General features: G+C 42.4%; 2 protein-coding genes across 3 annotated transcripts; both read left to right on the top strand.

Moving 5' to 3' along the window:
* The first annotated feature begins 1,902 nt into the window (after nucleotides 1-1,902).
* btr33 (bloodthirsty-related gene family, member 33) lies at nucleotides 1,903-5,378 on the top strand. 2 transcript variants are annotated; one of them, XM_062384339.1, is made up of 8 exons: nucleotides 1,903-2,116; nucleotides 2,656-3,228; nucleotides 3,306-3,401; nucleotides 3,509-3,742; nucleotides 4,061-4,208; nucleotides 4,314-4,340; nucleotides 4,521-4,666; nucleotides 4,766-5,378. In XM_062384339.1, the coding sequence occupies exons 1-8, from the start codon at nucleotides 1,925-1,927 to the stop codon at nucleotides 5,186-5,188; spliced, it is 1,839 nt and encodes a 612-aa protein (XP_062240323.1). In that variant the 5' UTR covers nucleotides 1,903-1,924; the 3' UTR covers nucleotides 5,189-5,378. The 2 variants fall into 2 exon arrangements, with proteins under 2 accessions (XP_062240323.1, XP_062240322.1); XM_062384338.1 differs by having other exon boundaries at nucleotides 1,908-2,116; nucleotides 2,648-3,228.
* Nucleotides 5,379-5,785: 407 nt separating this feature from the next.
* Nucleotides 5,786-15,984, top strand: rpgrip1 (RPGR interacting protein 1). Its single transcript, XM_062384337.1, has 31 exons — nucleotides 5,786-5,902; nucleotides 6,290-6,499; nucleotides 6,927-6,980; nucleotides 7,130-7,247; nucleotides 7,706-7,911; nucleotides 8,003-8,105; nucleotides 8,369-8,509; nucleotides 8,665-8,770; nucleotides 8,909-8,932; nucleotides 9,048-9,194; nucleotides 9,303-9,376; nucleotides 9,566-9,786; nucleotides 9,959-10,065; nucleotides 10,172-10,222; nucleotides 10,309-10,488; nucleotides 10,619-10,736; nucleotides 11,223-11,386; nucleotides 11,488-11,833; nucleotides 11,963-12,123; nucleotides 12,320-12,552; nucleotides 12,675-12,790; nucleotides 12,872-13,077; nucleotides 13,368-13,424; nucleotides 13,508-13,686; nucleotides 13,968-14,046; nucleotides 14,161-14,218; nucleotides 14,441-14,535; nucleotides 14,755-14,944; nucleotides 15,029-15,113; nucleotides 15,220-15,353; nucleotides 15,626-15,984. The coding sequence occupies exons 2-31, from the start codon at nucleotides 6,412-6,414 to the stop codon at nucleotides 15,871-15,873; spliced, it is 4,089 nt and encodes a 1,362-aa protein (XP_062240321.1). The 5' UTR covers nucleotides 5,786-5,902; nucleotides 6,290-6,411; the 3' UTR covers nucleotides 15,874-15,984.
* The last annotated feature ends 14 nt before the right edge of the window (nucleotides 15,985-15,998 follow it).

Raw genomic sequence — 15,998 nt, 5'->3', positions numbered from 1 at the left:
ATGCAGCATTTCAGCATGTTCACAATTTAGACACATTATCAAAATACATATCAAATAGATTTTGAGGGAAATTGTATTTTAAAGACAACTTCTTTACAATATCTGTCCGTAATTCTGAAAGACACGGGAAAAAGGTGCTGGCTATTTATTTTCCAATCTGTTGAGGATTTCAGATTTTATATGAAGTAACTCAGATACTTGTTTTTCCTTAAGCCTTGAAGGCAGCATGTTGCACAGGCGCAAAGAAGATGAGCAAAGTGCGTGTGCGTGTGTGTGTGTGTGTGCGTGTGTGTGTGTGTGTGTGTGTGTGTGTTACACTCAGTTGCCATTTCATTGTAGCCTGATGTGTCACATTTGAATCACTTATTACAGAGTACACTGCTATGTGCAAATTGCTTTCCATGATATTTTTGTGAAAAGGATCTGATTTTTTACTTGTCTTATGCTATTTTGCCAATATTCAGTTCTTCTCTCTGTCCTTTTCATTATAGAACTCTGTGACTCACTTTTTGACCCACTGTTGTGTGCCTCTAATATTACTGATTTGTAATTTTTGTGTTTGTAGCCTAGCATTTAATGTGAGGTATAATTGGCTATCTTTTTTATATTTCCTCTGGTGTCATTGCGAATATTGTAATTGGCCACTTTATAAATCTAACTGTGAGCAGCCCCTGCTGGAATTAATTCCAGCAGGTGGTGCATCATCAGAGGGAGAAAAAACAACGAGCCTGAATATGTGTTCACATACTGTTTGTGCACTATTCTATTCATATGTTCCATAAAGGACAACTGAGGCTCATTTAGTAATACTTGGATGTAATTATTTTATTTGGCCATCATCAACATCATCCATCAGACATCTGTGCAGAAGATATTTCCTTAAAATATACAAATAACACAAGTATATTTTTAATTTAAGGTTGTAAACATTCTGCATAAACATTTCATGATTACAGAAGAAAGGTATCAGGCACATACAACACCAGGCAAGAAAGCCAACAGTGAATTACTATAAAAATAGCAGTGTTACACTTTACTTCTATACTTGCAGTGTGAGGATCTAGTGAACGGTGTGCTTGCTCACTTATAATCTACCACATACTCCACATTCTGGGACTGAAATTCGTGTACTCAGCTGTAACTTCCATAATTGTGCAGTAATTTTTGTGGAATTTCAATATATGTGACGTTTCAATAATATATAAATCACCAATCCTGTTCACACTGCATATATTCTTTTCAACATTATTTGTGGTATTCTTTATATTTCATCAAATTTGTATTTTATTACTTATTCATTAGATTATCTTATCTAATACAATGTAGATTAGTGTTCTTACCAGAGGACTAATGATTGATTTTGACTGGATGTTCCCATCTAAACTATTTCCCCCGGTCACCTGTTTGCCCACCTGACAATGAATAGGAAATGAAAGGTCTGCTGCCAGTAAGTAATGCTGAAAAAAATTGCCAGAGTCGTTGTCCTTGAAGGTTTGGCGGCATTTTGAAGCATGAGACCAAGTGGAGAATGGAAAAGATGGAGGATGGTTCTTCAATGTAAAAGCTTAAAGTAATTTTATTTAGGTTTTTTTAGGATTTTAGAAATGCTGTGATGGTTGATGAATTAGGTCAGAGTTTTTTTTTTTTTTTAACTGTGTTTTACTTTACACACTTCATGTAGGTGTTATCATTGCAGTGATCATTCTTAAAACTAGTATGCAGATTTTAGGACGTCAATATATTGCTGTATAAAAAGGGTTTATAGCTGTGTGAATTTCTGTTTATGTTACACTATTTGTGTGATTTTTTTTCCTGCATGTTGGAAAAAAAGGAGTGGTGAAATTGTGAAGGTGACTGACCTTTATCCAGGTACTTCCTTCTTTTCGCTCAATGCATTCCTAAACAGCACAAATGCCACACAGAAATGCTGGGCAATACAAACCCAGTAAAGCTGAAGCTTCTCTCCTCCCACATTGGAGCAGTGTGGGGGTTTTACAGCTCCGGAGGGGGGCGAAGTCCCAGAGGGAGTGGTAACAGCAAAGCGAGGAGGACTTCGGCTTTGTCCCAGTGTTTACCAGTGCTTTCTCAGAACTTAACTTTCACCTCGATCAATAAGGTAAGATCAAGAAAAATCAAGAAATGTTTAAAAAAGTCATATTCATGTTTATGCTATGTCTTGTGTCAGGCCTTGTGTCTATCCCTAACCCTAAAGCAGGTATAATATGATGATTATTTAAGGAGGGAATCATATTTGAATATGTTTGCATATTTGCAGGGCGTGTTTTGAATCGTGGTAACATGTTACATTTACGAGATGCAGGATGCATAGATGGAAAAAAGCCTGCATTTTAGTTTCAATGGAGGTTTTCAGTCCTTGGTTGAAACTGAGAGGGAGAAGCTGACTCATTACTGTTCCACTGGACTTTGGCCACAGAGCAGTTATGAATTGTTTAAAGTAAATTATAAGGAAGTAGAGATTTTTCTAGCTGGAACAAAATTACATTTAATGGCTGCATTAACAACAGAGAACAAAAGCTCTGAAAGATTCTGTGCCCTGTAATGTATCATTTATAAATGTAATTTTTTTTAAAGGGGATTGATAATATTACCAGATCTAATTTCCTAAGTTAATACACACCTGTCTTAGTCTCTCAGGTCATGGATTCCCCCATCATCCACCTGTCAGATGTTCAGTTTCAGTGCTGCATCTGTCAGGATGTTTTCTCAGAGCCAGTCTCCATCCCCTGTGGTCACAGCTTCTGCTTCACCTGCATCACGTCCCAGTGGGACGGCAGCGTTACCATCAGCTGTCCCAAATGTCAGACGGCCTTCGAGGGCCGTCCAGAGCTTTGTGAGAACTATTTCGCCAAGGAAATGTCCGAGCAGATTCGAGCAAGAAGGCAGAACGGCATCATGTCAGCGGTGGGGAAAACCATACATTGTGATGTGTGCGTCGGGAAGCAAACAAAGGCCTTGAAGTCCTGCCTTGTGTGTCTGACCTCATACTGTGAGAGTCACCTGGAGCCCCACCTGAGAGTCGCCACCTTGAAGATTCACAAACTGATTGAACCTGTTGCACTGCTGGAGAACAGGATGTGTAAAAGTCACAGAAGGCTCCTAGAGCTGTACTGCAGGAGTGACCAGAGGTGTGTGTGCGTCCTTTGCACCGAGACGGACCACCGCTGTCATGACACCGTCCCAGTAGAGCGAGAGAGTCGGGAGAAGAAGGTGAGGCCCTGAACTCCTCATTCTGATCCTCGGCTGATTCCAGATTTAATTTTGATTCCTGTTGTTGTGATATTCAGGCTCAGATGAAAAGGAACGAGGTTGATGTTCAGCAGATGATCCAGGACCGGCTGCAGAAAGTGGAGGAGCTCAAACACTGTGTGGAGCTCAGCAAAGTGAGTTGACATCAGAGGATGAAACGGATTCATTCGATGTTTTCATTAGGGCAGTTATAGCAGCAGTTAAATTAGCCTAACCCTTTGTCCTTATTTATTGTCTGCAGGAAAATTCAAACAGGGATATCGAGGATAGTACGGAGCTCTTCTCTGTTCTGTTCCGCTTAATGAAAAGAAGCCAGGCTGAGCTGGTGGACGTGATCCAGAAGAAGCAGACGGCAGCAGAGCAGAGGGCAGCCAGGCTCATCACAGAGCTGGAGCTGGAAATCACTCAGCTGGAGAGGAGGAGAAGTGAGATGGAGCAGCTTTCTCATTCAGAGGACCACCTCCGTCTTCTGCAGGTCAGGAGTCGACTCACAGCAGTTTGATCAACGTTCGCCTGAAAACATTTTTGGAGAGATTAGAAGTTGAATTGGTGAAAGATAATTTGTCATAGTTTTGCTTTCAGTTCTTGTGACAAATGTTTAGGCAATTTACTTTACACTAGTGTTAAATGTGATACAGGGAGCAATATAGCAGAAAGCTGCAGAAACAGTTAGCAGATAGCAGCATGAAGACAAACTAAAGGGCTGTTTTATTGGATCAATATTTCCTGTCATATTTCCCAGTCAAATCACTGGTTTAAAGCCAGTTCTTTCCTATTTGACTCATAATGTCAGAGGTTTCCAGCTCTGAGTCCTCCACACCTCACCAAATCCTGCTCCGACATCATTGTCCATTCACACACATGTTTGGGGGATCTGAGGAGAGCTGTGGCCAACACTGAGGAGCATCTTCGTTTGGCTTTGAAAAAGCTTTCCATTCAAGGTCGGCCTTCTCGAAAGATGAATAGTTCTTCTGCGCAACAGCACCAAAATCAGAATAAACAAACGTTTGTCTAATTTTGGCTGATATATTCTTATTTACTTCCAGAGCACCAGAAGATGCAGCAGTATGCAGGTACATTTTGACATAGAAAATAAAGCAAAGTCAGAGAGAGTCTCAAACACATTTTAATACCTGTCATCGTTGCATTTCACAGAAAAGCCAGTGTAATTAAGAACTCTTAATTGGCAAGTCAGGATATAACCTGCTTTCTTAACACAGTGAGAAGAACATGTAAACTGTGTATGTCTGCAGCTGATGTTCACCTGGACCCTAGGACAGCCAACACTTGGCTGGTACTATCGCAGGATGGGAGACAGGTGTGGGATGGAGATGTTGAACAGAACCTGGTGGACATTCCAGAGCGTTTTGACACAGCACCATGTGTCCTCGCCTCTCAGGTGAATAAGATGGTTGTTTGGATATATTTCTCCCTGTAGGAACGTTATGTCTTACTGTTTCACACTGAGATATTGACTTGATACCCTCTTGCTACGCAGGGTTTCACCACAGGGAGGCACTACTGGGAGGTGGATGTTGGAGTTAAGACAGCGTGGGACTTGGGTGTAGCTCAGAAGTCAGTCAACAGGAAAGGTGTGGTTACACTCTGCCCGGAGGACGGCTACTGGACTGTTTGTCTGAGGAAGGGCAGCGAGTACCGAGCATGTGCAGAACAGGCAGAGATGCTGGTTGTCTCTGAGAGGCCGCGGGTCATCGGCATGTTTTTGGACTATGAGGATGGGACACTGTCATTTTATGATGCAGAGGCCCAGTCACACATCTATTCCTTTACACACATTCAATTCACAGACGCCATGTTTCCCTTTTTTAACCCAGAAATGAGTGACAGTGCCGACAACAAATCACCACTTATCATCCGTCCTGTCAGTGGAGTCAACGGAGGCCAGGATTTTCTGTTTTAAAAAAAAAAATCTTGCACATTTTTGCTTCCATTTCTTAAATCTTTTGTACAGAGATACGATAACTCATGCTCTTCATTGACATTTGATGTTTCATTAACATAAAGTACAACTTTCACACTTGGTTCATACATGTCCTATTTCTATCTTCTCTCTTTCCCTCTAACAATAAACTTTAAAGTGTGCTATTGTATATGACCTCCATCTCCTTATTCATATTCCTTTTGCTTGTGCTCTATTAAAAAGCTCAGCACACACTATTCAAATTATACCTATTTGTAGTTATTACAGGCCACAAACTAGAACCTGAGTGGTGCTAATCAGATTAGCGCAGAGACGAGATTATCCTCTGGGCAGATGGAGCACTGAGACAGACTTCAAGACTGAGTGTTGCGATAAGGAATTATGCCCACCAGTCTTCACTCACAGGTATGCATGCATTCACATAAACATAAGATCACTGCAAGATATCAGTTAACACTGGTGTGAATTGGTGAACACATTTCCTCCAGGACATGTGTCATTAAAGACGAAGCTAATAGAGGCTGTGAAAGAAGAAGGGAGGAAGGGATGAAGAGGGATTAAATCTGATATCATCCAAGCACAGGACGGGGACACTACATGTAGAAGCAGATTACAATGGACACCAGGCTGGAGCAGGAACACAACACATTTCTTTACTGAAGGTAAACTACATTGGAGAGTCAGCAAACAAGGGTAAGTCAAATGTTTAGTGACTATAGGTTTCAGTGATGTTGTATATGGAGGGAAAGCTAAATGTGCTCCTGTTCTACCAGTATGCTGCCCACTGTTCACACAGCAGAACTGTCAGTCAGAGAAGCCCAGGGGATTGTCACAATTTGCTGAAGAGTGTCATTAAGATGTATAGTCAAGATAATACTGTTGGGGATGATACATTTTCCAAAGTGAGCCCATTTCTTCTTTCTGGTCTACCAATAATTACAACAAATCAGCCAGTTGCTTCAAAATTCTGCTGCACGAGTGCTGAATAGGACAGAAAGGAGAGAAACACTGGCCCCTACACTGGTTGCCTGTTTATTTTCGTATAGATTTTAACATAATTTTTCTCCTTCCACTTGGCAGTCTGTAACTTCTCCTGCATGGAAGCCAGTGAACCAGCAGTTGATATCAATGTGACAAATTTGCGGCGGTGATCCTGGAAGACTGGACCTGTCCGATTGGCTGAGTCCCACTGGAGAGGCGTGATGTCACCTGTCATGGACGAGACGGCAGAGGATCTCCCAGTCAGAGATGTGGGGCTAATCAGGGGGCGGCTCATGCCAACTGTCCCAGGTTTGTGTGCAATGGTCTCTGTATGTGTTTAGTTTAGTAACAATTATTCAATGTTCATGTTCTCTACAGCATTCTCTACAATTTTATAATTTGGAGAATTTGTCAATATCATCCATAAAAAGTATTTTGATATTCATCAGCATAGATAATGCAGATGTTCCAGCACAGAGCAACAGAGCTGATGTTGAACTGGGGTCATCTCTACCTTCTCATCAAAGCTCGAGTGTATATTTGAAAGTTAAAATTGCAATTAGCTTTGGCTGCGGGGATAAGATTAAGAATAGACATGAATGATGAAAGTGGATGAAGGACAAGGGGTAATTATTGTAGGTCTTTGAGAATTCTGCACAAGAAGTTCTTAGTGTACCTTTGTGGGCCTTAATCCAACTTTTGTAAATGTCACCTTCCTGACATTTCCCCCCCCTAGATACTCTTCGTGATGTGAAACTGTGGAAGAAGCATCATGTTATGAAGACAAAAGGTAAAAACTCCTTACAAAACTCATCACTTTTCAAGTGATCTTCAATGAAAGGAATACAAAATAATTCTTCCTATTAATAAAGGAATCTCTCTCTCTCTCTCTCTCTCTCTCTCTCTCTCTCTCTCTCTCTCTCTCTCCCTCTCTCTAAGACCATCAACGCCTGTTTCGGTTTCCCAGAGAGCACCTGGAGGACCTGTGTCTGCGGCTGCAGGAGGAGAACAGTGTGCTGAGGCAACACACACGAACACAGGAACAGAGGCTGCGCAGGTAACACACATTCAAACATAAAAATGTATACGTACCATAACTAGAATAGCACATCAAATTTGATCAAGCTGTGCCTAATTATACACACTCAAAGTTTTCAGTTTCTTAAATAGGTTTTAAAATCTCAGAATGTTAAAGAAAGAGACAAATATTCCTGGAACTGCCCCCTAATCCGGTTCTGCACATAAATTGAATGATTTCTTCTGTTTTCAGCCTTTGACCAAGTTTCCTCAAAATCTGTTCAGTTGTTTTAGTGTTATTTTTGTTGCAAATGAACGAACACACAGACACATGAAAACGTCATTGGTGGAGCTAATGAATATAATGCCAGATATCTGGGGCATCTCATTTGTCAAGGTTGCTTTTCTATGTCACTGCACTAGAATGTTATTACAAGAGATAAATGATGAAGACAAGCGCACAAATGAGGCTCATGTAATTCCTCCTCCCGGTCCCAGGATGTCCACCAGGCTAATGCGTCTCCGTCAGGGCCGTCCTGGGTCCACCGGTGTGAAGGAGAGAGACATGGAGGACACCATACAGGAGCTGGAGGCACATGTTGCTATGCTGGAGAGCCAGAAAGGGTTGCTGCAGAACAAACTCAGCTTGGCTAAGCAGCACATTATGGACCTGGGGGGACGCACCCCATACAAGTTCAACAAAGGTGAAGATTATAAGCACACACAAGCCTGATTGCCTCCTCCTCTATCACTGACCTTCCTCTAGTGTCATCATCCTCATCCTCTTTATTACAGGTAAAAATATGGAAGTGGAGGGCACAGTCAGGAGGGCAGCCCAGACAGCCCCGGCCCGCTATGGCCCCATGATGGATGACAGCAGGGCGGAGGTGGAGAGATTGTAAGTGTCAACAGGAAAACCATTTATTCACAATTCTCAAGATTACGTCCTCTGCTGAGGTCTGTGTGAACATCCACCTGTGGATCGTTATAACAGCTACATACATTACAGAGAGCGCAATTTCCTATATCACCAAAGTCCTGCCAAAGCCTCTCACTGTTTTACTTCTAACTACACACTTGTCAATTTAAATACAGAAAAAAAAATCATCACTCTCCCTCCCATGCCTCGACTTTGACCTCATCAGCACCTCTCCCATCCAGCAGGTCCAGTGTGACAGAGCAGATGAGGGTGGCCGAGATGGAGATGACTGCCCAGTCCCTCAGAGACACACTGAGAGAGAAGGAGAAGGAGATCGAGGGAACCGTAAAAGAGATGAGGATGCAGCAGGCCGACAGACACAGGTGCTAAAGAAATATAAAACGAATATATACAATGTAAACTAAATATCTACAGTTTGAGAATATGTATGGTGAAATGTGCTACCTATAGTGTTTTGTGTTACAACGTTGTAAATGAAATGTTACTTTATTGTTGTTATGTCTTGTTTTTCTGTCAGAATAACTATCAGAGAGAATGTGGATCTGATTCGTCTCCAAAATCAGCTCTCAAACAAAAGCACTGCTCTGCGAGTTTCACAGGAGAAGTTCAACGACCTGCAAGAAGTACGATGGCCGTCCTGTCAGTCATTCATTGAGCACATTTGTCGTTTGTTCTTCAGTTATCAATTCAGTTGTTTTCTCTTTTCAGCACTTAATTTATTCCACCTCAAAAGATAAACGGTTTTATGTCTTTCTTTCCAGGCATATGAGAATCAGCTAGATGAGGTACAAACCTTGCCAAATACAAAAGATCATTGAATATTTTACAACATGAGCAGGGACTCAGAGTCGATTCATTACTGGTTGGATTTATATTGAGTGTGTAATGTTTCCACCCCAGAGTCACAGGTCGCTGAGGGAAAGCCAGGGAGCTCTGCTGGAGAAAGTGGAGGAGCTGACAGAAGAGCTGAAGCAGGAGAAACAAAGAGCGCTGGCACTGCAGGGACAGTTTAACACATCTAGCCTGTCTCTACAGAACCTGGACAAGGTACTGCATCTGTAACTGTATCTGTATCTGCATGTATCAATAGTAACAAGAAGGTAGCTCAAGATCCTGTAACATCTTCAAAAGATTTTAACTCTTTTTTTTTTTCAGCTACAGGAGAGGATAACAGACCTGGAAGGGGAGAGGGACATGATAAAAGAAAGCTACGACACTCTACTAAAGAGGTAAGAGTCGCTCAGATATAATACACCACATTAATCAGAAGGCTGTTAGGATGAAACCTTTGTTTTGGGAAATTGAGATGAATATGCGTGCGTATATATATATATGAGACTTCTGAAATGGTTTGGTTTACTCTGAGTGCAATGAATACTTTACAATAGAGCATACAACATGTATCTTCTCTTCCCTAGTACTTTGTATACCCAAACCAACCACGACGGCCGCGTGGAAGTGCATAGTGTAGTGGACCACAAGAGTCAGGACGTGGGGCCAAACGTGTGCAGGCTGGATATCCAGAGGCTGGAGGAGGCACTGGGAGCAGAGAGGGAGGAGAGAGGCAGACTGGAGCTGGAGAAAGAGAAACTGAGGCAAGAGATGAAGATGTTAGAGGAGCACAGAGAGCGGGACAGAGGTAGGAGTCTCAGTATGTTGCTGCAGCTTGATGAAACAAATCAATTTTGAGATAATCAATGGTAATTCACCATTGAGCATCAATTTTGACAGCATCTGAAACATCTGTCATTTGCTAAAAAAGCAAATGAATTCCCTGGAAAAAGCATATATCCTGTGATGTTTCCTTTTAGAGTTTTCAGTGATGACGGGAGACAAACGTGAGCATCTAGAGCGGGAGCTTCTCCAGTACAGAGAGCGGGTCTCTGCTCTGCAGGACAAACTGGACTCTGTTACTAAGGTCAGAGATGATGAACTGAATAAATCACTCCTAAAGCTGTTATACAACATCTGCTTCTGATCTGCTTTCTGTGTGTTATCTTGACACAGCTCATCCTCTCTTCTAGGTGTTTGACATGAGTGTCGAGGAGCTCAGTGACACTCTTTTGCAGATCAAGGTTTGTCCTCTCTTTTACTTTGCTGCTTGAAAAGACTGAACCAAATCTCTTTCAAATCTTGTGTCTTGGTCTCCTTCTAATTACAGACATTCCGGATGCAGCAGGAGAGCAGGGAGAGTCTGCGTTTCCTCTGGCCTGATGGGAAGGTAGAGGATTTGCCCCGTGAAATGGTAAATATCCAGGCGATACATGCTGAGACTGTGCTGGAGCTCCAGAAAACCAGGAACATGCTACTGCTGGAGCATCAAATCAGTAACGACCTGAAGGTACATCCACATACACATCAAAGTTAACGTGGATATAGCGCAAATGCGAACAAGACTGAATTGACAGTCAGCACAGACAGTTTTGTGATCTTTTGTTTCTGATTTTTCTCTTTTCTATTTCAATCCCAAGGAAGAGTTACAAACAGTTGGCCAGAAGATGGAGAGAGAAAGGGGGGAGAGCAGGAGTAGGATGGCAGCGAAAGACAAGCTTTTAGCTAAACGAGCCATTCAGATCAACACTCTGCAAGGTATGGAAAGCCGATAATCCCATAGCATAAATCAAAAGAGCATTCACAGAGCAAATACCTCTCTGCCAAGGTCCAACAGATCGCTAATGAAATCGCATTTAAATTCACCAGATTGGGATTTGTATTTGTCCTAAACATGCCGGATTTTCTTCCATAAAGATCCATGAATTATTCTTATGGATATCAACTAAAGTGTTGAAAATCAACCTCAAAGAAGGTGAAAAACAAATCCCTGGATCCACCCCCTGATTGCGATCTGCTTCAAAATGTAATGGCATCTGCCCTGACCCATCATTCCACCAAATTTCATGATAATCTAATTTTTGTGTAATCCTGCTACTACTTATAGACAAAACAGAAACATAACCCCCTTGGCGGCAGTAAAAAAAATAAAGGTTAGAATTAACTAGAATGAATGTCAGTTTGGATTAGTAATTTCCATTAGAGAAAAAAGTGAACTTATCAGCTCTTCTTTGTCCTCTAAAGCCCAGTTGAAAGAGCTAGTATACAGCCCCAGGAACTATACAAGGACCATACCAATGCAGTACACCTGGCCAGCTGGAGACCAGGAGGTGGTACAGCCCATTGAAGACGACATGGGTTTTTCTCAGCTGAGAGCAGGGGAGTCACTACTAGAGATCCACCTTAAGGTGAAAACTCAGACCTTTTATCTGAACTAGGTGGTTTTTATCTCGACTAATTCCACTCAGGTTTCCCAAGATACTGATGTCTGCTGTTTTTGCACCTCCAGGCTGCCACTTACACACCTGCTGGGCAGCGGACGATGAGCAGGCTCAGCGTAGGAACGGGCATCAGCGAGGACATTGTGACCTTCTGCACCTACGGCCTCTTGGACTTCGAGGTGCACTCCACTCCCCTCGTGTCAGGCTGTCAGCCCAACTACGGCTTCACGTCCCGGTACGCTCTGACAGCCCGGGATCTGGGCAGGCTGGGAGGTCAGGGGTCAAGGGTCAGAGTGGAGCTCCACCAGGCGATAGGAGGGGTCAAGTTTGTGACTCATGGAAGTGGGCAGATGTCGCTCATGGGAACCATGGAGAGGAGAGGGCAGCGTGTCAGTGGACGTTTCAATATCACAGGTAAGGAATTTTAGAAGATGTTCTATACCTTAATATCCCACTTATTACCTGTGTCTGATCATCTCTTTCTTTTAAAATACATGCATCAACTCATGTCAAAACCGTTACTTTTCTCTGTCTCTCTCTAAGGCTCTGAAGCTGAAATTGTGGGCGTGGTTGATTTCTGGGTGCGTCTGTTCCCTCCTGCAGAGCCCATTTGCATTGAAGTAGAGAAACAAGGTGAAAGGAGAACAGCATCACAGAGGAGTCCTGTGCATTACTCGTATGGCTGGCAAGAGACATGTTCCGAGGTAAGACAGAGAAAATACGCCCCATCTTGCAAAGCGGAAATCTGACCTTGACTAAGTTTAATTAAAACAGTGACTTTGTGAGTCTCTGTTGGTCTATAACCTCATGGTGTCTACAAGACTCAACAAAGTCATTGCTCTGCCACATTTTCAGCATGTATGGGATTGTGTTTCTTACATGATTGGTTAATTGCTACAGGAGATACACGACTATGGCGGAGGGATCCCCAATGAGTTGGTGGTGATGCTGGAGAGCTGCATGGGCCTCAATACTCGTTGGCCAGGACTACTTCCTGACGCCTACGCGACTTACAGGTTCTACGACCTGCCACCTCACGTCTCTCAAACGGTCCAGTGCGCTGCTGACCCGGTGTTCAATGACACAACCAGCTACCCGCTTGCAGTAACAGCTGATGTGTTGCACTACTTGAGGTATGGTGAATATGTATTTGAGTAGAAGTTACAAAATATTAGAACACACCAATTATTTTTTGATACTGTAGAACCCGTGTTTTGGTAATGTACTAAAAAGATTGAACTTCACCTCTGCCCAGGTCTAGCAGTCTTTGGGTGTACGTGTTTGATGATGGTGATGACCAAGTGCCACCAACTTATCTGGCCAAGACCCCCATCCCACTGCGAGCCCTGGCTAAAGGCAGGGAGATCAGAGGTGAGGGAGACAAAAGAAGAATAAATACTTAACGTTAAATGATTACTGTTTTCATCTCTTTTTTTCTCTCTGCCCTGCCAGGTGACTATGTTCTGAGGGATCCAGCTGGAGGACCTCGGGGCATGGTCAGGATCATGATAAAATGGAAGTACCCCTTCCTGCCAACGGCCGACGACTCACTGGTTAAACAGGGAAGACAGAACAGAGCGACAGAAAGCACTGGGAGGGAGGAGAGGAGGAGAGAAGAGGAGGAGTCACAGAAGCCCATAGCCAAGCCCAGAGTGAAGGTCATTCTTATTTTGCTCTAAATTTTATTTATTTTGCTCTAAAAAAGTTTAGGAATCGCAATGCTCCCAGGAACTAGACATGTATCTTATGTTCATTTGTTTAATTGATGTATGAAGCGAGTCAAATCAATGAAAATTTGAATCCCAATCCCAATCCGCAAGATGGCAGCATTCATATCTGGCATCATTGAAGTAAAACTTTATATTAAGTCTATGGTAAAAGCTAAAATGGATGTTTAAATATACCCCAATTCACCAGCTTGATTTTTTTTTTTTTACTTTTGATCCAGACTCAGCCACTTGCTGCAAGAGAAACCAAAGCAGTGCAAAGGGAGACAAAAACCTGGGTGAGATTTAAACACCTACAAAGGTTCGACTGCTGAGTGCTATTGTGATCATTTTGTTTACTTGTATGTTCATCTGTTTGCAGCCTAAGCCTACAGCTGTCAAACTGAAAAGCTCAAAGAACACACGACCTGAGCCAACTATCTCTGTGAAACCTCTGGACACTCGTCAGTCCACAGACAGGAAGAGATCCACCAAGAGGTCAACTGACCTTTACCAGGGCACAACCCATCCTACACCTGAGTCTCATTTGCCATCTCGGACGTAAGTTGTTGATTGTTCTAAAGTAGTGCTGGGTGATGCAAAAATCCATTCCATATTTTTGATATTGTAAGGCTTGATTTTTTTTCAAGTGTCACATTCTTATATAGAAGGGCAAATAAGTGAATAAGATCCCCATACAGCCATTAGCTAAAAACAATGCAACCTATATCAATCAATCAATGTCATATGAACAAATGTGGTATACCATCTGTACTTTCTTAAATGTTTTCTGGATGAATTAAGATTAAATAATAAGAATATGTTGAAACATTTCTTTTTAGCTCCTCAGAGGGAAGGTCTCCCAGGCAATCACCTGCCACTCTGTCGAGGGAAAGCTCCGCCAGCGATGTCAGGACTCAGGTTGGAACTCACTGCCTCTTCAAAACACCTTTCTTTCCTTGTAGAAGAAATACCAGTTAACTAACTGTTGTGAAAAGAGAATCAAGAGTGTGTGGGTTCATTTCTCTTTCTCAGGACCTCATCTCTGTGGATCAGGTGTCAGAGGATGAAGAGGAGGGAAGGAGTGAGAGTGGTAACTATTCACATACACACGCACCTGCCTTGAGTTTCTCTCAGTAATTTGAAACCGAGAAGAAAAAACATCTCATCGCAAATAATTTGACCTCGAAACTCTTACAAAATATAGAGATTCATCTTAGAAAATGACCTATTCCATATATATGAAGCTTTAATTTGTATCCCAGACCATGGAAATTAAAATGAAATAAATCTTCTTTTTTTTTTCATGACACAGCTGCTGCAGGAGACAGTGATGTCGCTAAGTCTTCAGAGTCAAGCTCCTCACAAAGTGACATGATCATCATTCCTCCTAAACGGAAAATAAGAAAGGTACATTTAAATCAGTGAGAGAGAGAGAAAATGAATTAACAAAGTAGGAATCTTAAGCTTTCTTATTATTGTTGTTTGTCCATCTTCAGATATGTTGTAGGTTTGGTCAAAATTTATAAAATAAATAAAGCCACAAATATGAATATAAATGTGTCAGTCAGATGTTAGTTTTTCCTCTGCTTCCAATGAATTTATCAACTGAATTTTTGTGCTTTTCAGAGAGAAAAGTTGAGAGTCGAGATCCTGTCCTTGACCTTTGAACCGTCCTCACATGTGGCACTGGACAAGTCGGTGCAGCGTGTGTATGTGGAATACCGGCTGCTGGGCGTCCCCATAGAAACGACAGAAACGCCTATGTCCCTCCGCAAACCCACAAAGGGAGAGGAGATTCACTACAACTTCACACGAGGTGAGAGCTGGTGATCTTTTCGTGTTTCTGTGCAGTTTTTCTTTTCACCGCTCCTTTACAAAGCTCTGTCATGGTCTCTCTCAGTGATCTACGTGGACGGATCGCGGTCGGCTCCACTCAGACAGTATCTCTACACCATGCTGGAGGGCACTGACCCCAACCAGGGCAGGTAAAACCATCTGTTTTTTTTTTGTTCAGCTCATTACGTCTTCTCCTTTTACTTGTACAACCAAATCACAGTATTTAACAATGTTTGTCCGCCTGACTCGCGGCAGGTTAAAGTTCACAGTCGTCAGTGAGCCGATGGATGATGATGATGAGGAGGAGTGTGTGGAAGTGGGACACGCGTCTCTCGACCTACAAGAACTGCTGCTCACAGGAAATGATGTCCTTGAACAAGAGATTGACAGTAGGTATTGGTAGTGTGTGATAGGTTTCATCCCCTGGCCCCTTGTTACCTCTCTGACCTCCTCCACCCTTATACTCCATCCTGGTGACCCAGTGATATGGCCAGGGCGTTCAGTGGGACAGCCCCCACCCTCTGAAGCTCTCCAAAAAATGTTAATTATTTTACCAAATGTTTTTATTCTCATTTCCAGCCTCCAGGTTTTGGGGCATGCTCTTTCATATTCCTTTATTGATAATTTGTAAAAACATGCTCTGTGTTTCTGTTTCCTCCAGTCTTGAGTCTAGATGAAGACAAGGAGGTGATAGGAAATCTGAAAGTGTCCCTTGAGGCAGCAAAAGCTCTGACCGGGATATACCAGGAGTTTCACAAGGAAGATGAGACCAAGAAAGAAGACGAGACAGATGAAGAAGAAGAAGAAGAAGAAAAAGAAGAATCGGAGAAGAAAGAAGTGGAGCAAGAGGAAGGGAAGAAAAAAGATCAGATACAAGTGCTAGATTATGATGAGGACAGTGATTTCTAAAGAAAGTAAAAAAGTTGTTTTCTCTATGAAACTGTTTTTAGCGTGTGAAAGAGCTGACCTTTCCTTGTTTGTAGCAATAGCAATGAAATAAAGAATCATTCTTGAAAGTCATTTGAGGCTGTCCT

This window comes from Platichthys flesus, chromosome 24, assembly GCF_949316205.1.
Source record: "Platichthys flesus chromosome 24, fPlaFle2.1, whole genome shotgun sequence".
Taxonomy (NCBI): Eukaryota; Metazoa; Chordata; class Actinopteri; order Pleuronectiformes; family Pleuronectidae; genus Platichthys; species Platichthys flesus.
The sequence above is the reverse complement of the archived record's forward strand: the minus strand, read 5'-3'. Positions and strand labels throughout refer to the sequence as shown.

Excerpts from the sequence above, each read along its gene's own strand:
- rpgrip1 (XM_062384337.1), top strand. The coding sequence starts at position 6,412 with ATGTCACCTGTCATGGACGAGACGGCAGAGGATCTCCCAGTCAGAGAT. Across the intron at positions 11,834-11,962 it reads TGGACGTTTCAATATCACAG|GCTCTGAAGCTGAAATTGTG; the intron begins GTAAGGAATTTT and ends TCTCTCTCTAAG. Across the intron at positions 14,047-14,160 it reads CCAGCGATGTCAGGACTCAG|GACCTCATCTCTGTGGATCA; the intron begins GTTGGAACTCAC and ends TCTCTTTCTCAG.
- btr33 (XM_062384339.1), top strand. The coding sequence starts at position 1,925 with ATGCTGGGCAATACAAACCCAGTAAAGCTGAAGCTTCTCTCCTCCCAC. Across the intron at positions 4,209-4,313 it reads GAAAAAGCTTTCCATTCAAG|AGCACCAGAAGATGCAGCAG; the intron begins GTCGGCCTTCTC and ends ATTTACTTCCAG. Across the intron at positions 4,667-4,765 it reads CATGTGTCCTCGCCTCTCAG|GGTTTCACCACAGGGAGGCA; the intron begins GTGAATAAGATG and ends CTTGCTACGCAG.